General features: G+C 33.9%; 1 protein-coding gene across 3 annotated transcripts in view; it reads left to right on the forward strand.

Moving 5' to 3' along the window:
• LOC145256431 (NAD kinase 2, mitochondrial-like) overlaps nucleotides 1-26,245 on the forward strand; it is a 198,186-nt gene that overhangs the window by 101,888 nt on the left and 70,053 nt on the right. For 2 of the 3 annotated variants that reach the window (XM_080115338.1, XM_080115328.1), the window contains exon 5: nucleotides 1,522-1,752. The exons of the other annotated variant lie outside the window; for it this stretch is intronic. In XM_080115338.1, coding sequence (XP_079971464.1) covers nucleotides 1,522-1,752 — 231 coding nt within the window. The remainder of the gene's footprint in view (nucleotides 1-1,521; nucleotides 1,753-26,245) is intronic. 3 annotated transcript variants of the gene reach the window in all.

The raw sequence follows: 26,245 nt of genomic DNA on the forward strand, positions 1-26,245 counted from the left end.
GTTAGAAAAGATGTCTGTGAAAATGAATTGTTATGGTGGTACTGTTTATAAATATTTTTTTTTAAACGCAAAAATGGTTATTTCGTTTTTCAGTATATTATTTTTAATAGAAAGTTTATTTAAAAAAATATTATATATATTTACTTTTCTCTTTTCTTACTATTCCCAAAATAACTGGATTCGGCATTAAATAACTCACAAAGGGTTGATATGCCGTTAAACGAAAAAAAAATTTTTTTTTCTCTTTTCTCTCAGATGATCCAATCTTAAGTTTCAAGCAGACATGCACACATGTTCGGTTTCTAACTAAAAATATGAATAGTGTTATATATCTACCATTTTTTGTTGTGTGTGTTTTTGTAAAACAGATTTTATACATGTCTATATAAAACTGAAACTATACTATTTCACAGTATTTTATTATTGTATAATAGTCTGAAATAGTGGTAGGATGGTTGTGCAGTATGTTTCTTTTAATGCTTAATTCAGGTTACAATTCAATTTTAGACTATTGTACAAACTTTCAGTGCTCAATTCAGTGGTGGAGTAGTATAATATACTATTAGTTTGTCATATTATCCTCCTGGACAGTATTTGCTCCATTTCTTTGGGGAGGAGAGGGTTGTAGTAGTGTTATGAGACTATCCTTTCAGATATTATCCCTGCCTTAGTGGAGGGAGGATAATGTTTTCTTGTCATGTGATTATGTACGTTACTGAAGAGTCCTTTTAGTGCTTTTGCACATCCATTACGTCTTTTGTATTTCTATTATTACTCTCAAAATCGAATTAAATGTGTTCCTCTTAATTATGAACTTCTTTTACATTTTTTTTTTTTTTTTTTTTTTTTTTTTTTTACTTCCTTTCATTTAAAATTTTTTTTTTTTATTCTTTCCTCTCATTGTGATATAACAGAAATGAGTAATTACAAAAATTTTTTTTATAGCTTTTAAAGATTTAACAATTCAGTAAAGATTTGGTAAAGATAAAAAATTCTATGGTTAATTAGATGGATGAACAGAACTAATGGACAAACAAATATTTTGATGCTGTCCAAGTTTTTCTTAATTCTGCATTATAAGCCAGTTTTTTTTTTTTTTTTTTTTTTTTTTTTTTTTTCAAACTTCCATCCAAAACTCTTTATCTTAGATAATTATCAAATTTTTTTTTATTTAGGATCTGTCGGGCTCAAGCATTCACTGATGACTCCTTCTAAACCTAATTATCTTTATCATCACTTCATGGCCAGACATCTTTTTATATTGCTTTGTTTCTGGCACCCTTTCATCCCACCTTACATCAGTTCATAACACGCTTTAAAAGGTTGTTTACTTCGTCCAAATGTCATAGTAACCTGTACTTACTCCCTTCTGTCAAAATTCATACTAGTGCATGTAACTGCTATTCAACACGTCTGTAACAATTAGACAATCGAGTCTTTTTTGTGCTGATGTTGTAATGTTTCATCCGAACAATCTAAACATGATTATTTTATCAGAGAATTTCAATTAAATTGTTGTAGGTGGAAATGGCGTCAAAGGATTCGGATCACAATGTCTGGCAAATATGAGAATGACGATCCAATTGAATTGCATGATCAGCAGCTACAATATCCAGAGCATCGATTTACAGAGCATGTACAAGAGCATGAGCTCTTCCACAAAGGCAGCAGCATGCCCTGCAAGGATTCAACACGAGTTTTGCCAGTTTTGGCACTGAATGAAGTCTTCATGGGAGAATCTTTATCTTCTCGGTAAATTGAAAAGTTATTGTCATTTATTGTATACTAAATTGCTTTCAATGGGTAAAAATGACTGACATTTTCCTAACGTGTAATAACACAATTTAAAGTAGAATACACATGAAAAAATTGAAATTGCTTAAAATATTTCAATATTGGTATACATAGAAAGAGCTTGATGAGCTAAGAAAGAATCTTTAAATTTTTTAAAATCCGATTAAAATTAAGGAAGTTATGACTATTTTTGTGCCTCACATGTTTGGATATTTTCCCTCTTTAAGACCATATGCGTTTCGTCACATTTTTTTACACTACTTTTTCAGTAAAAATGTCATATCTTTGTTAAAACACAAGATTAAGCAATGAAATTTGCTATGTATTAAATGTATTTTTGTGCTAGGAATCAGAACATGCTATTGATTTCCAGTAATTAATGGTTTCCAAATAATCTGCAGTAAATGCACATAAACATGCTGCAATTCCTTAAAAATGCCACGTATTCATTACAACAAAGAAGTTAGAATTCAAAGCTGAATTGTGATGCATTATATGTACAAATAATTGATATCAAAATCTAGGGCTTTAAAATTGAATATATTGCAATATTTTTTTTTTTTTTTTCACGAGAAGTCCCCACTTATTAAGGCCCGAAAGCCACTCGTGGATAAGGGTTATTGCATGTACAGTACGTTAGTATTGGAGATTTGATAGTGTCTTACTTAAGGGGGTGGTTCATCAGGAATTTGTTGAAAACATCCAGGTTGTAGTCAAGTGGGAAATGGGTGACCGGAACAGTTCCACAGGCGTGCAGCTCTAAGAAAGAAGCTTTGTTCATGGAATCTACATTTTGATAAGATAAGGAGTGGGAGAGAGGTTGCAGGGAAGAGAAAAGGGCATCACCCACTAGGCCACGAAGCCTATTTTGTACTCTGTCAAGGCAGGATAGGCTGTTTTTTAGCAGCTTCTGCCCAGATGTGGCAGCAGTACTCCATCCTTGGATGTACTTGGCTTTTATATAGATAGAGAATTGCATCAGGGGTGAGATATCTTCTGGAGCGGTAGAAGGATCCTACCATTTTTTCCAGCGACCTTGGCAACTGACCTTATGTACATGTTCCATTTCAGGTCAGGAGTAAAGGTCAAGCCCAGAAGCTTATCAAATCATGGAGCTTCCCCTTGACGAGAGCCACCCATTTCAGTTGATGCCAGCTGGGGATAAGAGCGTTGATGATGTAAAGATAGGAGCTTGGTTTTAGATGCATTAAAAGTAACCAGCTACCTCCTCCCCCACTGTACCACGCGCTCAAGATCAGGAGAGAGAATCAGAACTTTGTCATTTACGGCCTTTGATGTGTTGCCATAGATGGTGGTGTCCTCAACATAGATGTCAACGAATGATTTAAGTATGTGTTTTGGGAGATCATTGGTGTATATCAGGAAGAGAGTTGGGCCCAGGACTCCAGCATTAATATTGAGGGCCTCTGATTTCTGCCCATCAACCACTACTCTTATGAGCCTATCAGAGAGAAATGATTTAATGATTGAGAAAATATTTCCAGTTATACCGTAGCTGGAAATCTTGTGAAGTAGGCCCTTATGCTATACCTTATCGAAGGCCTTTGATATGTCAAGGGCAATTGCCCTAGAGAGGAAGCGTTTGTCAAGAGATTCGCTAATCCTATGAGATATAACTGTTAGCACATCTGCTGTAGATCTGGCAGAACGGAAACCATATTGCATGTCACTAAGAAGGTTATTTCTGCTGAGGTAGTTGACTACTTCTCTATTTAATATGGATTCCAGCAGCTTACTCATGACACACAGGAGACTTATTGGTCTGTACTGAGTGGGAGATGACTTATCACCTGAATTCTTAAATACAGGGCATACTGATGAAATTTTCCAGAGTGTTGGGAAGCACATTTCTTTAAGGCAACGCTTAGAGTTTTGTAAGTATGGGGGCAATTTCTGGTTGAAGCTTTTTCAGCACAATGATTTGAATGCCATCAGTCAGTTGCTTTACTGGAATCAAGGTTCTTGATTAGTTTGGCGACCTCATGCACGAATATGTGTATGTTGCAGAGCGTGTTGTCCGTTATAGGAGGAAATACGGGGAGTTGATGGCCTTCGTCATATAAGTTAGAATTAGCTGCAAAGTTCTTGGGAAATAGTTTGGCCTTGTCTGATGCTGACGAGATGACCTCAGGTTCATTGATGATGGTTGGGATTGTTAGAATTATTTGTACTCAAACTTTGTAAGGTAATTTGCATAAAGCCACTTATGCAAATTACCCATTATTACTTGGAGTTGCTTGCAACAATAAAAAGGAAAAAAAAAGATTAACAGCGAGCACTTCTCAGAAATTACTCTCTTTTTCTGCAACAAACAGAAACTCCTCTAGAACAACTGTTTTGGAAACTTTAACCTTTACTTGTAAATATACGTTATTTTAAATACAAGAATTTTATTGTTATTCTTTCTCAAAATTAACCAAGTTGTTTGGATAACAAGGAACCAAGAAAAGAGAGGCGCGTTAGAAATAAAAAAAAAAATTTCTAACATATTTCCAAAACAGTTAACATCATGGTATTCGCGTCCATAACATTTAATATGGATAACCAACGAGGAATGAACCTTCTCCAAGTGATGTTACCTCAAGTTACCTCAAGGATGGATACTCCACAAGAGAGAAATTATTATTCTGGATCCAAACTAACGGTATACTATGACATATTCAAAAAACTTTTATGGAACATACTTACTCGAGTTTTATAAAACGTGAATTTGGGACGCTCAAAATGTACAAAAACTCTGCCCGCGTGGATATTAAAATTAATTATTTCATTGCACTTGTAAAAAAAAAAAAGAAAAAAAAAGTGTTTTGACGAAACTCTACCCGCGTGGATTAAAAACAAAATTATTTTATTGCACTTGTATTCAAATGTCGGTACTTATTCATACCTACTAAAATAAATGGCTGTTAAGGAAGACGTCACCATGGAGGGAACTCTTAAAAACCTTCTGGGAGAAGAAAAACCCGAGGATATGAATATTGAAATGATACGAGAAAAATTACTGTTTTTTAAACGAAACCGGGCTACACATAAAAGAAAAGTAATAATGTACTTTAATAGCCTGGAGACCATGTATGACAATTCTACCCTGAATACTTCCCTGTGTAAAAAAACAGTTAAAAGCCATTGATGATGAAGTGTCCAAAATCAATTATTGGAATGAGGTAATTAATACCTTTTCACAAAGGGTTGATTATAGTATTAAAGACGAAGAAGCCTTGAATAATGAATTAGATAGTCAAGCTGAATATAATGTTTCTATCTTAGTGAGTACAGACAAATACGAGGACTATATAACCAGTAAAGATGACAAGACTCCTTCAACGTTGTCTATTGAAGAAACTTTAAGTGAGGGAAAACCTCCTCCTTTGAATTGCAGCACTTTTTCGGGAAATGAAAAGGACAAGTTCGCTTTTCACAATTTTTTAATTCAATTTAACAATGTGATTGATTCTAGAAGGAAATTGTCGGACTCAGCTAAACTGTCTTATTTGGTCGGTTACTTGAAGGATTATGCCTTAAAACAAATAAGACATTTGTCAATAACCGATACGAATTATAAAATTGCTTTAGATTTATTGAAAGAAGAGTTTTTAGATAAAGCATATATTATCGACGAAACATTAAAAAACATATTAAAAGCTAAACCTGGTGAGGAATATAGTCCAGAATATTTGAATGTTAAATATTATATATCAGAAATAAGGGCCTACTTATGTGAGCTAAAACAATATGAAATTGATTTTTTGGAAGAGGGTTCTTCTGGAAATATTCTAATTAGTCACATTATTATGACTAAACTTCCCAAAGTAGTTGTTAAAGAATTAGTTAATAAAGTTAATAATAATTATCCCAACTTAAAGCAAATATTTGATAACTATAGGGATATTTTAAAAACTCTAACTCGGACTTTAACTGTAAAAAATATTGCTAAGGATAAAAAAAATTTCAGTAGTTATGACTTTAAACGTAGTTTTAAAATAAACCCAAAAGATAAAGTACCAACGGTACAAAATTTCAAAGTACAAGCTATAAAAAAATCCGTGTGTAAGCTATGTTCCTCGGAAGGACACTACTTTGGAAAGTGTGAAACTTATCCTAATTATGAGGCTAAACTAGCAAGAATCTTAGAACTGTCCTTGTGCACCAGATGTGCTGGTTCAGGTCACAATGAATCAGAATGCTATGGAAAAAAGGGGTTCTTAAAGTTTCCGTGTCTCACATGTAAAAAAAAAGAACATGTAACTTCTTTGTGTCCTACTCAAAAGGCTGTTCAAACAAATTTGTGTTACGCCTTGAAAAATACGGACACTTGTAATATGTTACCTACTATGACCCTAAATTTAAAATGTCATAAGCAAAGACAAGTTAGGTGCTTAATAGATTGTGGCAGCCAAAGATCTTTTATAACAAAAGAAGCTGCTCTAGCATTATCCCCAAATTATAATGAGTTCTCATCAGAGCATGAGATACATAGTTATTTAGGACGGCAAGTTAAGAAATTTAAACAAATGTCTACTGGTGTAAAATTAAAGAATAGAATGTTTTTTGTTTCGCTATTGGTAGACGAAAGCATGAATATAAATTACACGATGCACGGAATGAAAGATGTAATTAATAAATTAAAATTACAGGGTGTAAATCTGCTTGATGAGTTCTTTTACTTAAATAAAGAACACGACACTATTGAAATAGATATGCTCATGGGGATAGACATAATTCGATATCTTTCCTTTTCCATAAAAAAGATAGGGGGGGGGGGTGATTATAACTTTATCATAGATGATAGGGTAGCTCCTATTGGAAACATTTTCAATTTTATCAGTTCAGCCGAGAGAAATGACTTGCTTAACACTCAATTAAAACCAATAAAAAAATAATAAAACAGTAATTAACCTAATAATGGATCCCCTTAAATCATATTTCAATCCCTTAGAGAATATTTTATCCAACAGTGAAGTAGACAACGGCTTAGAAAATCTCTTTAGTCTTGAATCTATGGGAATAAGGCCCAATGATCAAGAATCTATTTCCTTTGACAACAAGCAAATAAGTAAATTTAGGGAAGGAATAAAACAGATCGATGGGCATTATTATATAGAATTGCCCTGGTATCCTGATAGGATCGAAAAAGTTCCATCAAACCATTTCATAGCTCTCAAGGTGTTAGACCGAACAATGAACTTTTTAAATAAAAGTGGATTAACTAAAAAATACGATGCAATCTTCAGCAAACAACTAGAAGATGGAATCATCGAACAAATAGAAGTTAATCCTTCAAATTACTATAAATATACGTGGATTCCCCACAGACCAGCTTTAAAAACTGCGGAACAAGTGACAACGAAAATAAGGCCCGTCTTTAATTGTTCGTTAAAGACAAACAAGGAACTACCAATAATGTTTCACTATGTTCATACAGATCAAAATCCGGCTGATATGTTAACTAGGGGAATATCTTATGATAAATATTTAAGAAATAGAAAATTATGGTTGAAAGGACCAAGTTGGCTTACCAACGAATTTAAAAATTGGCCTAAATACCCTTTAATGAGTATTTCACCTGACCATAAGAGAACAGTAAATGTTAATTGTAATCAAATAATTAAAACAAAAACTGCCATTTTGGACATTGAAAAATATTCTGATTACAATAAATTATTGAGAATAACAAGTTTATTGTTCAAACCGTTTTGTAAGAAAAAAAATGGTGTTAATCTATTGAAGAAAGCAAAAATGTACTGGATAAGGTTAATACAGAATGAGCATTTCTTCAAGGAGATTGACTTTTTGAAATCACAGGACAAAAGTAATAAAAATGTCCCCACTTTGGTTTCAAATTTAAATTTATTCATAGACTCTGATGGAATTTTGAGATGTCAAGGGAGGATAAGCAAATGCCTATATTTCAACTATGAAGTATATAACCCTGTGTTATTGCCTAAAAGGAATAAATTTACGTCCTTATTCATTAAATATTGCCATGCTAAGGTGCAACACATGGGAATAGGTACCACATTAAATTATTTGCGAGAGCAAGGTGTGTGGATTCCCCAAGGTTTGACTGTTGTAAAGGCAGAAATAAATAATTGTTCAACCTGCAAAAAGTATAATGCTTTGGCTTATAAATATCCTAAAGTTGTGTCTATGCCTAGGCATCATGTCAATTTAGTGGAACCTTTCAATCATGTGGGAATCGACTACACAGGTCATTTGTGGGTAAAGAATGAAGTGGGTGGAAGTACAGTAAAAATGTTTGTTTTAATATTTACTTGCCTTAACATAAGGGCAGTCCATTTTGAACTGTTACCCGATATGTCCACCCGAAATTTTATGCTGGCCTTTCAGAGATTTTGCAACATGTATTCTGTATCTCAATTTTTATACAGTGATAACGCTAAAACCTTTAAAAAGGCAGGTTGTATTCTTGAAAGTGCTCTACAGTCAAAGACGTTTCAGGAAGAACTAGAGAAATTAGATATCCGACATATCAAAATCCCTTTATATTCTGCGTGGGTTGGTTCGGCTTGGGAGAGATTGATAAGAGTTCTTAAGGGTTGTCTATTCAAGGTCATAGGAAGATCTAGACTTAGCTATTTTGAACTTTTAACAACATCGTCAAATATTAAGTTGGCTATAAATTCTAGACCTTTAACTTATAGATTAAGCTCTCCTAATCTTGAAATTATAACTCCTAATTCCTTTTTGAGAATATATGGGAATTCCTCTTTAGTTCTAAAATCTGAAGAGGAAGAGGTTTGGCAGGAAGAACCTGTCTCAAACTCATTAAATAAAACTTTAAATTTTCAAGAAGAAATAATATTAAAATTTAAATTATTATGGTATGAAAGCTATTTGCTAAGTTTAAGAGAACATGGCAGGAATATTTACCAAAATAAATGGGAAAATAGAATAAAAGTAGGGGATGTCGTATTGATCAAATCCACGACTAAATCGAGACCCTTATGGATGCTGGGCAAGGTTTTAGAAAATGTAATAGGGTTTGACAATAAAATACGAGCTGTTAAACTGAAGCAAGGTAATGGGGCAATAGAGTATCACTCCATTTCTAACCTATACCCTATGGAAATATCATGTCCCCAAGGTAATACTCGAATGGAAGAACCTATCAGTAAGCCTTTCCAAAATGATTCTAGTGAAGGACTTAATGATAAAACACTGCAATTAGGCAATAGTAATAGTAATGAAGAGGTGTCCAATCAACTCAGGACTAGACCCAAACGCAAAGCCTCTGTCAAATTCTATCAAATGATGAAAGACAATATTGATTATCTGTAATAATTAAACAAATTCAACTTTCCTATTTAAAAAAAAAAATAAATAAATAAACAAAAAAAAAAATGTTCTTGGCATTAAATGACCTAAAAAGGTTGATACCAAAAAAAAATAAATCAACCATCCAACAAAGAAAAAAAAAAATGAAAAACAAAGATATAGAAAAATAAAACGGCAAATTATTTTTTTATAAATTCTTTATATATATTTCAGACATCTCTCCTTCTGTTTTTATTGCAATAAACGTATTGCAATCTTCTTGGAGGGAGTGTGTTAGAATTATTTGTACTCAAACTTTGTAAGGTAATTTGCATAAAGCCACTTATGCAAATTACCCACTATTACTTGGAGTTGCTTGCAACAATAAAAAAAAAAAAAAAGATTAACAGCGAGCACTTCTCAGAAATTACTCTCTTTTTCTGCAACAAACAGAAACTCCTCCAGAACAACTGTTTTGGAAACTTTAACCTTTACTTGTAAATATACGTTATTTTAAATACAAGAATTTTATTGTGTTATTCTTTCTCAAAATTAGCCAAGTTGTTTGGATAACAAGGAACCAAGAAAAGAGAGGCGCGTTAGAAATAAAAAAAAAAATTTCTAACAGGATAGAATGTTTCTGTTCAGGATCCTGTTTGCTATTTGCCAAAACTGTTGAAAACCAAGCCGCTGCTCAGCTACTTTGGATTTAACGGACTGAGCATATAGCTCTCTTGCATTTTTATTACTCTTTTGCAGTGGTTGCTGGCAGTCCTGAAGGCAGCTTTAGTCTCAGTACATCTATTACGTTGGTAGTTATGGAAAAAGTAATTTCTGTGCGCGATGGCAGCAGCACATTCTGGGGAGAACCATAGCATAGGTTTTTGTTGGAATTTTTTGGATGGTATGAATCTGTCTATACCTACAATTATCCATTTGGTCAGGTCTGATAATATGGAGGACACATCCTTTTTAAACATGGAATGTAGGGGTAGATCAGATATAAGTGTACGGAAGCTATCCCAGTCAGCCGTAGAGTATTGATATACAGTACGGTGTACAGGTACATCTGAAGACTTATTGCATTTTGTTTTTATCTTAACTGTTGACCCCCCTACCCCATATGACCACCTCTCCAAAAGATGTGATTTTACCTTTGTAGGCAATTACGTGTGAACACCTTGAAAAACTTTAAACATTTATTTTAAAATTTAATGTAAAATGATTCCCCATTTTGAACCATTCCAGCGTTTTAGGGCAGTTAACCATTTTTTTTTTTTCTATAGGAAATAAATCCTGTGCACATTTTTTCTTCTAAAGACGATTGTGTGGTTTTAAGAGGATCTTTGTGCAATTATGAGAGGGTGGAGAAGTTGCTATTCTGGCTTTGGGTTAATGATAGAGAGAAAGGGAAATTATGTGTTAACACCCTGAAGATTTGACAGCACAAAAACAATTTTAGAATTTAGAGTGGGGGTTGGTTTTGCATAAATTTAATGTAAAATAATTCACCATTTCGAGACCAAAAATCGTGCACTTTCCTATAAGGAAGGATTTTTTTTTTTTTTTTTTTTTTTTTTTTTTTTTTTAGACACTTGTATGTAGCTTATTGGGGAATTTGGTTTGGTAGGGAGCTTGCCACTCGTTTTAGCGTTATTGTTAGGGCTAAAGAACGTTTCTGGAGGAGACCTAGGGTTAGAGGTAGGATTAAATTTTTTTTTTTTTTTTTTTTTTTTTTAAGAGGGCGTTTGACACCCATATTTATGGTTAGTAGTTCATAATTATTGGCTTTTGAAAATGTTATGCCTTAGATTTTGAACATAAAATGACTTTTAAATATGTAAACTTATATGAATGAGAGGTGTGAAACTTTACAAGAATTACGACTTGTTTAAAACAAGTGATGTCACTTTAACAGAAAACGTGAGGTTTGGAAAACTAAATATTTTTTTGCCCACCTATTTAAATATCAAAAATCATTTTTTGCTAAAGCTGACAAATCGTTTACAAATTTTGGATAAATTTTTTATTTTCAATTATATTTCTTGTCAGAGTGAAACATTATTTCGTTAAACTTTCCAGTTTAAGACGTTTTTATTATTTCTCTACCTGGACTTTGGGCCAAGATCACAGCGTTGTATTCTGATGCTACACTTCGCTTTTTCTGTCCTCTGTCAGTGGAGGAGAAATCTTTCATGACTGAGACAATTTTTACTTTTGTTCCTATCCAGATTGCCCCTTTTTGGAGAGCTGGATTTTCCCCACATTAAAAACCGACCTTGTGGGGAGGCAAGTAAATAGGAACTTCATTAGAAACTGAGCACCCCATACAAATATTTAAATATTGATTTTGCATTTTTATTTTATTTTTTTTTTAATATATAATTGGGTTGATTAGTGTCCATTTGATTATAATCTGCTGAAAAAAAATTGTATAAAAGATGAAAAAAAAAATATTGGAGGTGGGGGGAGGTAATACTTGCACACATGAACCAAATGACCACATTTTCGGTTGTTCAAAGCAAAACACTGTTTAATTCACCATTAAAAACTAATGCAATGAATAAAAGTGCATGCAAGTTACATATTTACAAAGCCTATTTTCTTGTCTTTTCAATCATGTAAATATTTTGAAAATTTGACTAGAAATAACACTGGACTGGTTGAGATTGCTTTATGTATTCTGATAACTGAATAGCTCTAATTGAGCTCTCTCTCTCTCTCTCTCTGTGTGTGTGTATATATATATATATATATATATATATATATATATATATATATATATTATAAAGCTGAATGTCTGTGTGTTTGGTTATGAATAGGCTTCTATATGGTTGACAATTTAAAAAAATTGATTACATATAATGATAGACACAGGAATGGGTATGTTTGATCTGGCAGAACAGTGGTTCATTAAAATTGTGGGGTCTGTGTTCACGCCTAGTCCACAAAGTATGGAAATAAAAAATAAAAAAAACATTTACAAGTGTTTTTGATATAGATGTACATAAGAATACTTTGATAGGTATGTTTTAACTTAAATAGGGATGGTATAATAAAATTGTGGGGTCTGCGTTCGCACCTGGCCTCCATAGAATGGAAATAGGCACAAACTTTAATAAAGACTTTTCATATCTCTGTGTAAGTATACTTTGATAATTGTTTCTGTTTGAAGAAATATGGTATAATAAAATTATGGGGTGTTCGTTCACACCTGACCTCCATAGAATGGAAACATGTCACAAAGTTTAACAAGGTTTTTAATATAGATCCACAGAATATTGTGATAAGTGTTTCAGTGTGAACAAGTATGGTATAATAAATTATGGGGTTTATCTATTTTATTTTTACTTTCATCATATTTTGCTTTGGTTCTGATACCCCCAAATTTACAACCCTTCCTTTTCATAACCTATCATACTTTCATAAATCAGTCCATTTTCTGTAGGCTGTGTTTGAACCCAGTCAACGACGGGTACTTTTGCTAGTATATATATATATATATATATATATATATATATATATATATAAGGACAAGTTTTTTGCCAGCCAAATTAGGAGGAATAAGAATTCACCAGATTAAAACATCTACGGAAGACCACCCCAACAAAATATTTGGAGAAATATGGAAATTTAAAGGCCTGCTATAAACTATACTTCTTGTATCTCTTGGAGATTAGAACTACTACATTAAGTAGTTATGGCGATTGGATGGACCTGTACCTCGTGTTCATAAACGAGAAAGTATGTATTCAACTTTCTAGGCCTGGCCTGTCTATATAAACATAAATTTGATGGCCTTTATAATCGAACTTCAAGTAATTTAAAGTTTTAAGGTGAACACTTGAAACTACCATTCCTAATGAAGCAATCTTTTAATTTAAACCCAAGGGCCTTTTATTCACCAAACTCTTACGCTTTCCCGGCTTATTATACATCTCTTTCTTTTTTTTTTTATACGGATATATATATATATATGTATGTATGTATATATATATTAGTGTCATGTCATATGCTACTGGTACCATGTAACCCAGTACTACCTGCCTCATGGTTGGGTCACCGGCGACTAAACTGGTTCCCCCACCAGACTTGTTTGGTGAGGAGGGCGGCTAGTCTCCCTGAAGGATTAAAAACAAGACCTTCCAAAGGGCGAATGAACTCTTTTTCTGGGTCAACGGCCAACTAGCACCGTGTATATTTGTGTGTATATGTGTATTGGGGTAGAGAGGGCTCCCGTAAGCCGTGGTGAAGGCAACCTTTCTAGGAGAAGCAAATCTCTGATTTAAAAAAAACCATAAAGCGGAAGACCAGTACCCGCATTAAGCTGGTCTGCAGTTTAATTTGTTGCTGGCTATCTTGCTCTTGCTTGTTGCTGGATCTCAGCATTTTGAACCGAGAGAGAGACTTAGCTGTCGTACAAAGCTAAGATTCTGTAACATCATATTTGTATAGATACTCCCTCAGACATTTGGGCTTATGGATTTTAAATGTCTGAGGGAGTGGCACTCGTCTGACAAGACGTTGCAATCATCATATATATATATTCTCTATTTTACATTTTTTTATACGAGTCCACTTACCCCTCACTCCTCAACCCCATTTCCTGCTATTCTACCCCCCCCCCACTTGTGTGTATCCCTTTTACGCACCTCTAATAATTAGTATTAACAGTATTTACATTATTATTATTGATAATAGTGGTGGTGATGTTGGAGGTAGTGGTAGAAGTATTGTTACTACTGCCTTTATTATTATCATTATTATTACTGCACTGTTTTTAACGCTATTATTATTGTTTTTAGCATCATTATTATTATAATCATCATTATAATTTTACATCTAATTTATTTCCAACTTTATTATTACTATTATTATTATAATTGTCATTACTATTATGTTCCATACTATTATAATTACCCTACTATTATTTGGTATATTTTTACCACTCTCATAAGTAGCTATGGTTTCCTTATTCCCCCACTTCAACATCAATATGTATACTTAACCTTTTATATCAAGTTATACGCACTCATAGTCATTGCCACCCTAATCTCCGACTGCCCCTTAAGATCATACTCCCTATATCATAACAGTAGAAACTTATAAATATATTGCCGCATATTACCTTTCAGTTTTACAACCTTACATACCCCCCCCCAATTAATCAAAATTTCCCACTCCATAGAAAATAGACACCCCACAAACCGTTAAAATAAATTACCACACAGCAACAATACACCCCCTATTTAACCATAATACATATACCCCTTAATCTTAATACTATGTTAAAGGCCATATATATTATATACTATATATAATAAGCTTCTCCTTATTTATTTAGAATTCAATAAAGCTTCCCCCAACATTATATAATTCCTCTTAATCTTTTTCATCCCTAATGAACCTTAGGCTAGATGCCGCATCTCCCTCATGCTACCTAGCACCTTCTCTACTCTTCTGATGAGAAGCAATAGGCTTCAAAATGCCCTGGCATAAAGAGTCCCTTCTATCCCCTAAATTTCGCCTGTATTCCATTATTCAATAAATGATCCATTCTATATCAACCAATATCTAGTTTTGTGTCTTCATTTCATACTCTTGTTGTCCTATTGTATAAGCTCCAATAATTATTGTTGAGTGTGGCATTATTCGGATAAGTCTCCTTTTGTGGAATTGATCTTTCTCTTTTCTTTTTACATTAAGATATATATTATATATATATTATATTATATATATATTATATATATATTATTATTTTTATTTTTTAATTTTTTATTTATTTATTTTTTTTATTACATTTTCACCCCAAACAAGGCACATTGCCAGTCAGGTGTAGGAAGCTACTATCAGGGTCAGCAACTACTGGGGCACTATGTAGGGATTTGGGCAGCAAGATGTCGGTTCACGTTGCACTTGAACTTCTGCATGTCAGTACAGTTAGGGAAGCAGGATCCTGGAATGGAATTCCAGAGTTTAGCGGTTCTTTCGCCAGAATTCTTGAATATTGGTACCACAGAAGCGGTTTTCCAACAGCCCGGGAAGCATGATTCATTAAGGCATTTGTTGTAGAGTTTGGAGAGAACTGGAGCTACTTCGGCTGAGCACTTTTTTAAAAGCACAGCTGAGATGAGATCAGGTCCACATGCTTTTGAAGTGTCAAGGTTTTTTATGATAGCATGCACCTGAGCAGGGGTGATTTTTAGATCATCTAGCATGGTGTCTGTCCACAAAGGAAAGTCAGGTAGGGGGTGTTTAGAAGGGTCCAGTGTGGAGTTTGAGGCAAACCGACTGGCAAGCATATTAGCCTTCTAAGTTGCTGAGCAAACAACCTCGTGATTGTTGGTTAGTGGGGGAATTTTTGATTGCCCATTATTTACTACACTGTTGTAGATTTTCCAGAAGTCACGATTTCCTAATTTTTGTGCTTCGATGCGTTTTTTTAGTGGTTTCAGTAAATTCTCTCTTAGCTGTCGCTATTTCTTTCTTAACGTTATTTCTAGCTTCTATGTACTTCTGTTTGTTTGAACTGGACTTATGTCGGTTAAATCTGCGGTATGCATGCTGCCTTTGAGCAATGACAGTTGCGCAAGTCGAAGTAAACCATTGGGGAGAGTGGGGCTTGCTATAAAATTTCCGCACGGGAGCATGTGCTTCCATTGCTGTTTTGAACCATTCAGTGATCTCATTTGCGTACTGTTCGGCAGGAAGAGAAAAAATATTTCCCCATGGGGCATCTCTGATAAGATCTCTGATGGCTTCCCAGTCAGCCTTTTTATAATATCTCATTGTTTTGAGCACTGGCTCTTCAGTTTTGGGTCTAGAATTTAGGGCGATTTCTACCATTATCACTGCATGGTCAGCGTTCCCGAGTGGGCTGTTAGCATTTGTTGTACAATCCTCGGGAACTGTAGTCAGAAACAGATCTAGAAGTGATGCTTGTTGTTCTTGCTGGTCAGAGAAATGGGTTGGAAACATAACCATTTGTGATAGGGAGTGAGATAAGCAAAACTGTGTTGTGCTGTGCTGCCCGCTGCATCTGTGTGAGTAGAGAATCCAAGCCAGTTTTTGTGGTGAACATTTAAGTCACCAAATACATGGACTTGAGCGCTAGTGTCAAGGGAGAGTGCTGTGTCTATATTGTCAGAGACTTTGTTTATTATGGTGCAGTTCTGGGTCGAGGGAGAGCGGTAGAGAAAATAAAAGTAGCTAATGTTGTGTTGTATGTTTAGTCTAAAGCACATAAAGGGTTGATCGTCCGTTTCTAGGTTTGTTTCTCTAGTCAGGGGGAGGGTATTACGAATGTAGACTCCAAGTCCGTGCATATTATATATATATATATATATATATATATATATATATATATATATTATATATATTGGGGGGGGGGCTAGATTTTCCTCACATTAGAAACCGACTGGGTTATCTGTACTTTCGCTTAACAAATTAATAAAAGAAAAACATACTGTAAAATTTTAATTTAACATGAAAATACTATTTTAAAAAATAGCACGATAACATAAGTGCATAAGTGCCACTTTAGGTACTCCTTGGGCATTGAGTTCCATGGCGAGCAGCATAATTATTTAATGGTCGCTCCCTTCACCCCCCCCCCCAGTCAAGGCTAATGCATGCGCATGTAACATTTTTTTATTTACTGACGTTGGCTTAGTAACTAAACGATTTATTGATAATTTCGTAACCCTTAAACGCATGCCGGAAGATTTAAATTGGTTCATTATTGTTGTAATGAAAAAAAAAGTTTCATTCAACACAAAGCCAAAGACACATATTAATGATAAATGATTTATTATTCTATTCATTGAATTTTACTAATTTTTAAATAAAAAAGTCAAAAAAAAAAGTTAATAAAAAAAAATAGCTGCTTATGTGCGCATAAAAAACTTGTTTTTTTTTTTTTGTTTTATTTTTTAGATTAGGTCCACCTTATAATCACCCCCCAACCTCCTCATCTTCAGAACAGCTTCCGGAATAAACACCACTTTTGGAGGGGGGGGGACTATTTGCAAAATTTAACTGATATTTGTTGTCAGCATACCCACCCGAAAATACTATTAAAAAAAAAAAAAAGGAGGGGTTCAGTGCCCGTGGCAGAAAAGTAGATTTATTTATTAATAAAAGTCGTCATTTAAAAAAGAAAATTGTGGAGGTGGACCTAAATGTAAATATTTACCCAAAAAATTATCCCGAAGTTTATTACAAAAACGTTTTGTTTTCGCACTATTCAACAATTTTTTCATCCGCGCATGTAAATTAAAAAATATTTGTAAAAGTGAGAAGTTATCAGTAAAAGATTTTTTTTTATTTATTTATTTTTTTACATTAGGTCCACCTCCACAAATGTTAAGAATGGCTTTCAGAATAAAAACCCTCAACCTCTCCATGTTAACAACGGCTTTCGGAATAAACACCATTTGGGGGGGGATATTTACAAAATTTAACTGATATTGTTGTCAACATACCCATCCGCAAATACTATTAAAAAAAAAAGTCGATAAGTCGTCATTTAAAAAGAAATTTAAAATCAAATGTTTGTAAAAGTGAGAAATTAATAAATGTTTAGTAACATTTTTCGGTGCTAATGCAGAGTGATCCGCGCTATTTTTTAAATCGTATTTCCACGTTTAATTAAAGTTTTGATATGTTTTTTTTTTATTCAATTGCAAGGTTAAAGTACAGAATAGGTACAAGACACCCTCCCCTCCCCATGTTAAGAATGGCTTTTTAAATAATGTTATTTCAGCATGGATCACTCTCTGCATGAGTACCCATTTTTCTTTTAATATTCATAAAAAGTAAAACTTTTTTCAAAATAAATAAATAACTGTTTGTAAATGTGACAAATAATCGTTTAGTTACGGCAACGTCAGTAAATAAAATGTTACGTGCGGGACTAAGGGAGCGACTATTATTTTTTTCTGCTGGTCGCCATGGAACTCAACGCCCAAGGAGTACCAAAATGTAATTTTTTTTTGTCAAATAAATAAATTTCAAGCAAGTTTTGCAATAAATAATAGATAGCAACTTCGTTAATTTTTACGACTCGCCCCAGCATATTATAAACACCCTAACTTCCCTATGTTAAAACTGCTTTCGGAATGAACAACCCCAACCTCCCCATATTAAGAACGGCTTTTGAGGTTTATGGAAGGGCATGTTTTTTTTAACATGGGGAGGTTAGGGTGTTTATAATACGTTGAGGCATGTTGTAAAAATTAAACAGTTTAGAAAAAGTTAAAACAAACTTTTTTATGTAAACAATGCCGTGAAAAGAAACTAAACAATTAAAACGTAATGTTTCATGAGTGAAAAGCCTTAACATAAATAAAGGAATTTAAAATAAAAAATTGGTAAGTACATAAATGAATTTATATTTTTATAATATGGGATTATTTCATTTATTTTTTTTTTTTTGTGCTAATGCAGAGAGTGATCCGCGCTATTTTCTTAAAATCGTATTTCCACGTTTTATGATATGTTTTTATTCAATTGTAAGGTTAAAGTACAGAATAGGTACAAAGCACCCTCCCTTCCCCATGTTAAGAATGGCTTTTTAAATAACATTATTTCAGCGCAAATCACTCTCTGCATGAGTAAGTTTTTTTTTTTTTTTTTACTTGTAATTCAAGAGTAGTTGAAACGGAAGTTACCAGAAATAAAACCGGGCAAGTCTCGCAGAAACGACTTCGAAAAATATTTATATTTTAATTGATATTTTTATAATTCGCAATGTAAAATTATTTTAATAACATGCAAACATTCATTTACTTTACAGATAGATTTTCTGAAAATTTCAATTAAATTGGTAATGTAGAAATATGGTTGTATAAACTTTGAACGAACCAAGAATTACATTTTTATATATAAAGATATATTTATTTATTTATAAATATATATATATATATATATATATACTAGACCACCCGTGACCCGTTCGGTCAGTACGTTATATTAGCTATGGAATTCATGTATGAGCGTGACACTTGTGGCATAAAGAAAATAGTTTTTTTTTACATAACAGAAGCATTTCTATGAAAGTATGTTAAAATGAAAAAAGAATATAGATAGATTTCTATGAGTCGTTCTGTTTATTATAATTGTTATTTTTTTTTAAATTACAGTTACTGAATTATAAGTGGTTGGTCATACTTATAGGTAAATATGCACTGAACAGGTATCATAATCCTTATTATAGTTAAATTCAAATTTTGATATATCATCTTTTAAATGAAATTGTTAGTTGAAAGTACAGAATAATAAAAAAAACACTCTCCACATGTTAATAATGGCTTTTTAAATAGAAAATGAAAATAAAATGTAACTTTTTTCATTTAATTTAAGCAAACATTCAGTACCCATTGTGTAAAATATTTAATTTGTATGTTAATAATAAGGTCTCTAAACTCTCCCTTCTTATCATTGGACATTCGTCCCAAATAATAAGTTTTGCTGCCCTTATCAAGTTGGCTGTTTCTGATTGTTTATCAAAATTACAAACATCATTTTCTCTTACATTGAGAGGAAGCTTGAATCTGGAATGAGCAGTGCGACCACCAGGCATCAATGTTGCAGCAATACCTGATGATGCTACAGCCAGTGCAATTTGTCCTAAGCTCCTTACTTTTGAAAGAAGAAGTTCTATTAAGAAGGTCTTTCCTGTGCCTCCTGGAGCATCGATGAAAATCAATGAAGAAGAGTCTGTGTTTAAGCAACTGCATATAAAGTTGTAGATGATCGATTGTTCGTCATTTAATAAATGTTGATGTGTCTTTACATATGTCATTTGCTCTGCTATATTGTAACTTTGCTCATCCATTATGGCTCTATTTATGTGAATCACATTAGGTAAATTCTGAGGCAAAGGCAATCCAAAATCTTGCAGTGATTTGTCAGCAGCACAAAGTTTATCATTTATGTACCTCAACGTGTTGTTGATGGCATTTTTATTGACCATGTTCTGATTGTTGACTTGGATTTGCATTGCATTGTAGTAATCCATTGCCATGGAGTTGGAAAATCTTTCCCACAACTCAAGAGGATTTGAACATTCTGTGTTTAAAAGTATCACAATGAACAGATCCCTTATCGCTCTTGGCATTCTCGTTTTAAAAAACATGGGAAGAAGAAAAAGAAATTTTTTTGTAATAATGCCCTCTAGTAAAAAGGTCTGCATTAGTTAAAGGGGATAACTCTATCCAGTTTTACATCGCTCCCTTTTTCTCTCTCTCACACATACACGTAACTATTTCTCGCGTACGTAACGAAAACAGAGGGAGTAGGAGTGTTGAAATCTATGAGAGTGAAAGTGAGAGGTGTTTTCTTTCACCGCCGCTGCTTCTATTAATAATGAGTGTTGTTTTTCTTGTTTGTTTACTTTTGTTTTTTAAAAGGGAGAAGTTTTTTTGAAACTGCGACAGACTTTACGAAGTTGAATGTTTTTAGCCGTTAAAAAAAAAACAAAAAACTACGGTTGATTTTATAAAATTATTTATTTATAATGACATGAATTAAAGATTTCTCGCGTACGTAACGAAAACAGAGGGAGTAGGAGTGTTGAAATCTATTAGAGGGAAAGTGAGAGGTGTTTTCTTTCACCGCCGCTGCTTCTATTAATAATGAGTGTTGTTTTTCTTGTTTGTTTACTTTTGTTTTTTAAAAGGGAGAAGTTTTTTTGAAACTGCGACAGACTTTACGAAGTTGAATGTTTTTAGCCGTTAAAAAAAAACTATTTGATCAAATTAAATGAAATTGTTTGTATTAAAAGCGATATAAAAATTCCGGAATTGGAATAACGGATTGAAGACGTTGCTATTTACGCATGCGCAACCGGATGTTGAAAACCGGAAATCTGATTGCAAACATACAAGATCCATAGAGTTTTAGTATTATATAGATATATATATATATATATATATTTATAATATATAAAAGTGTCCGTGTACGTTTCCCTACGCAATAACTCTGTCAATTTTTAGTCTAGACTTGAAATTTGATATACATGGTACTGAGATTTAGGAAAATCGATGTGATCTGTTTTGGGCCAGAAATTTGGTGATTAAGGGGTCAAAGTTCAACGATTTGACCTTTGTGAACTCTACCAAACTCCTCCGACAATTTTGGATGTACGCACTTGAAATTTTGGATATAGGTTCCTTGGACATGGATCTAACTTAATAACTTGATTTGAGCCCAAAACAATAAATTTTAAGGGTTCATAATAGGGGCAAAGCTAATAAAATTGACCTCTGCGGTCTCTTCCAAATTACTCAGACAATTTCTGGTCTAAATATTTGAAATTTTACATTTTACAGAAAGGGTATTCAGAGATAGGGCAAGCTTTTTCATCAGTTTGGGTCGATTTTTAGTTAACAATATATAAATGTATGTATGTCTGTTTGTATGTCTGCCTTAAACTTTCAATAAAGGCGACGGATTTTACCAAGATCAGTATCGTTTTAAAATTCGACCTTTCATACAACAAATATCGAAAAATTGGCTAAAAACATTATCTTCCCCTTCACTTTTCTACAGGGTGGGGGGGGGAGTTACTTTTTTCGCTGATATTTTTAGATTGTCTGGCCTTAATTTTAAAAAATGTCGCTTCCGGTTTGGCGGTGGTCGTAACAGCATAAACGTTAGGTTTTACCCGTTCTTTTCCTCCTTTGTAGTACGGGTTCGAGCCTGCCTTCCTACTACCACTTTTTTTTTTGCTCAACACACACATCCAAACACCCGGGCAACGCTGGGCTGAAATGCTAGTGTGTGTGTATATATAACAAAATATGTAACATTTTTTATTCATATTTTGATTTTTTTTGATTCACCCTGGAATAAAGTTTAAAACCGTTTGTTTACAGCAATGGTTTCTTTATACTGATACTATTGCTGATCGCTCCTTACTACAAAGAATGATTTTTTTTTCCAAGTATCGTGATTTGAAATTGCTAGCTACCGCAAAAGAAAATAACATGCAATTTTACTTTTAATGGATAAAAACAGTAAAAAGATTGATTTAACAGTGAGTGTCTGAAGAAAATATTTTCCAAATTTTCAATACTCATCATGTTGCTGTCTTTTTTAACACAGCAAAAAAAAAATGAGTAGTCAAAAGTATTTGGATACCCTAAACTATTAAGTGAAATCTATTATAGTTAGTTTCCAAGTTTTATGACAAAATTCTTAGTACAAATGCCATGCGAGCATTTACAAATCGGTGTGTTGTGGGGTGGGGGGGGGGTCATTATAAAACCTTATCGAAAACGCTGTTTTATGATAATATTTTTATCACTTTGTTTGCTTAAAACTCTTAAAAAATATAATGTATATTACTTAAGTCATTTGAAAGCATATTTATTTCCTAACAAACGGTGGTATTTTGAGGACTTAAAGTGTATCTGTTTTTAAAATCTAACAATTGTTACAGAACCCTCTTGAAATCTGTGATTATCCATAGCGTTTTATTGTCTGTATGTATTGCTACTTAAAATTGAAATAAAATTCTTTGAAGAAATAATTCAATTATTAAAAAACGGCTGTATTTTAGGTTGGCAGTATTTTGCCAGAGATGTCGGAAATTTTCCGTTTCTATGTCTATCCTTGTAGCCATGTCACTAATAAGGGTGCTGAAGATAAACATTTTAACTGGGCTGATAGTCAGGGACCCAAACCTTTGATTAACCACTAAGGGGGCTGTCTTATCAGCAGCTGCAAAGTACTGGGGCTGCTATATTGCCACTTGGTGAATGGATTCTGAACCATGCAGTAACTTCTAGTGGGCTTCTCAATGCCATATTAGTGGGTAATTGTTACGGCTTTACCATATGAGATGTTATAAAAAAAAAATGTATTTCTTAGTTTCCCTACCATGTCTCCCTCTCCAACATCAGGGGTTTATGTTCCAACCTTCCAGAGGTTGAAACCCAATTACAGGAGACCAAACCAGACCCATTATTCCTAAGTGAAACTGACATTGGACCGACTATTTACCTAAATTAGTTTGTAATTAAAGTATACTCTAAATTAACATCAAAATCTGACCACAAAGATCGCCATGGAATATGTGCCTATATTAAAGATAGCTTTTCATGTGGTAGACATCTCCAGAGAAGATCCTTAATTACCCTATATGTTCTTCCGAGTTGCACTTGCTCACACCACTATGTTTATATTTGCTCTCTATCGCCCCCGCAACTGCGGAGTTACTATCTTTAAGGGCATATCTGAGAAAATTGACCACATCCTATTTTGCTCATCCTTTGGCTAACATTCACGTTTGTGGAGACTTCACTGTTGACAATGTGGAATGGTTAACCCACTCAAACAAGACAGATGATGAGAGGAGATTCTGTCACGATTTCTCCATTGCTTATGATCTCACTCAGATTGTTTGAACCCACCTGTGTGCTCCACACTGACGGTCAGTATGCAAGTCTCCTAGACCTTTTTCTCACAACTTGCCCTGAGCTATGTTCATCTTCCTTTCTGTCTCCACTGGGATCTTCTGACCACTCTGTTGAATCAGTTAAGATAAAAATGAAATGTAATAAATCCTCAGACGTACCTCTCCATCATACAGTATAACGATACTCTATGGTTGACTGGGATAGCTTCTGTACATTTATATCAGATCTACCTCTACATTCCATGTTTTAATAGGATGTGTCCTCTATAGTATCAGACCTGACAAAATGGTTAATTGTAGGCATAGACCGTTTCATACCTGTGAAAACATTTCAGCAAAAACCTAACAGCCAGCTGTGGTTCTCCCCAGAATGTGCTGCTGCCATTGGACACACATTCTCCATTGCCTTCAACATAACAGATGTACTGAGACTTAAAGCCACCTTCAGGTCTGCCAGCAACCACTGTAAAAGGGTAATAAAGCACATGAGAGTTGTATACTCAGTCTATCAAGTCCAAAGTGGCTGAGCAGCGGCTTGGTTCCCACCAGTTTTGGCAAATAGCAAACAGAATCCTGAACAGAAGTGTGTGCTCTATCCCAATCAGCATCAGACAAAGCCAAACTCTTTGCCAAGAACTTTGCAGCTAATTCTATCCTATGCGACCAAGCCCCTCTGTATTTCCTCCTGTATCAGAAAACGTTCTATGTGACATACAAATATCTGTGCATGTAGTTATCAAGTTAATCAAAAACCTTGATTCCAGTAAAGCAACTGGCCCTGATGGCATTCCAATTATAGTGCTGAAAAAGCTTCAACAAGAACTAACTCCCATACTTACAAAGTTATTTAAGTGTTGTCTTAAGGAGAATTGCTTCCCAACACCTTGGAAAATCTCATCAGTATGTCATGTATTTAAGAATTCAGGTGATCGTCATCTCCTTCTCAGTGTTAGAGAATGGATAGAGAGAGAGAGTTATTAAGAGAGATGTTGTTGTGTTCGTGTTATGAAGAGATTCATATTTATAAAATGTTCATACTTAAAAGTGTAGAAGCTCTTTGAGTGTTGAGACATTGTGTATTTAAAGACATTTTAAAACACATGATATATAAGACATATAATGACAATTTTCACTTTACCTTTTGGTAGAATTACAACACAGACGACGTTTATAAAAACACATGATGGGTTTATTTCTTCTCCGACCGGTCGTGGTTTTCTTAGTCAAGAATTCAAAGTTTTACATTCTATGTTTCAAAGGTGACCGTCTCGCTTCCAGACGTTCGACTGTCCATGTCTGGACTCCAGACTGTCGTCTCTCATGCTCAGACTCTCTCTCAGACTCCCCCTGCTTAACTCTAAAGTTTCTAACTATATCGAGAACTTCCCATTTTCCATGACGTCATACACATGTTAAAACATGTGTCTTCTTTCACGTGTTCTGGAAATGCGTGTCCAAAACTTTTTTCTTTGTTTACAAAAGGAATTTTAACCTATATTCCCAGTAATCTATATTTCCAATATGTTAAAAACATGTTTATTAAATTATCCTATAGTTGCATTCCTTTTCTTAAAACTATTTTATCTCTAAGCTAAACAATGGTTTGTTTTACATTCCATTTGCTAATTCTCTCTCGTAATCTATTTCTAAACTTAAATTATGAGGTTCGAATTTCGTCTATTCTATTTCATTTTCATTTTAACTAAATCTCTCTATTTTTATACTTACATGAAAGGGGAACAGCCCTTATCATGTAACATCCCTCCCTTCCATATTTCACAAAAAAAAATGTATGCATTTTTAAATTTAGTACATATCTTTTTTTTCTACATCTACACAACCACACGGCTAGGAAAGATCAGGCTAATAAAAAAAATCTCTTTTAGTCAGCCCTCCTCGGCCGACTTCACAATTATTATATTTTTGTAAGATCAGAACTTTTCTAATCTTCTTGGAATTTACTTTTTGGGTGTAGGGTTTTTACCTATGATTCACATCAGCTACTTTCTAGCCACCCATATGCCGTAGACTAAAGGTTTCCACCTCCCTCGAAATGGACGACTCCCTTCGTCCCAAAAGTGTCCTGATCGTCTCTTTCCGCATGGTTAGTCTTATCAAGTATGGCTTTGTTTTTTATTCTATAACTATCTTATACAGGACATACTAAAGCTCATAACCAATCTTCTTGGTGGGCTTTAACTATCAAGATATACCTTTTTTCTATCATACGGATTCACTCGGATTTCCTCGCTTGGATTCTTGAAACTTCGACAAGGATTTAGAAATATCACCCTAACTAACTAACACCTTTTGCTCCACAACACCTTAATTGCGCACTAAATTCTATCTAATAGCCCGATTTTTTTGTGATTTTTCTTCTCTTTCACCAGAGCTTCTAAGATCCAGCAGATATATCCCACATTCATGCGTCTCTACAAAAAAAAAATACAAGGTTATATCTTTCTTGCGTAATCTACGGTATATTTTTGCCTGTCTCCACCTCATTAAGCTATGTGATTGCCTCGGGACTACCTATCATCGGTTTAGTCGGTTTACTGGTCCCCTTAAGAATTTTTGTATTCTTTCCAACGCCTGTTTATTAATTAAGCCAAGTCTTACCACTTGCTTGGAGTCGTTACGTGCGACCAGCTTATTTTAAGCACTTAACACAGGTTCCCAAATTTTTCGAAAAGGGGCACATCTTGTGCTTATCAATCCCTACCAAGTCACTTT

This window comes from Euprymna scolopes, chromosome 3 (assembly GCF_053919585.1).
Source record: "Euprymna scolopes isolate OS-2025 chromosome 3, ASM5391958v1, whole genome shotgun sequence".
Taxonomy (NCBI): domain Eukaryota; kingdom Metazoa; phylum Mollusca; class Cephalopoda; order Sepiida; family Sepiolidae; genus Euprymna; species Euprymna scolopes.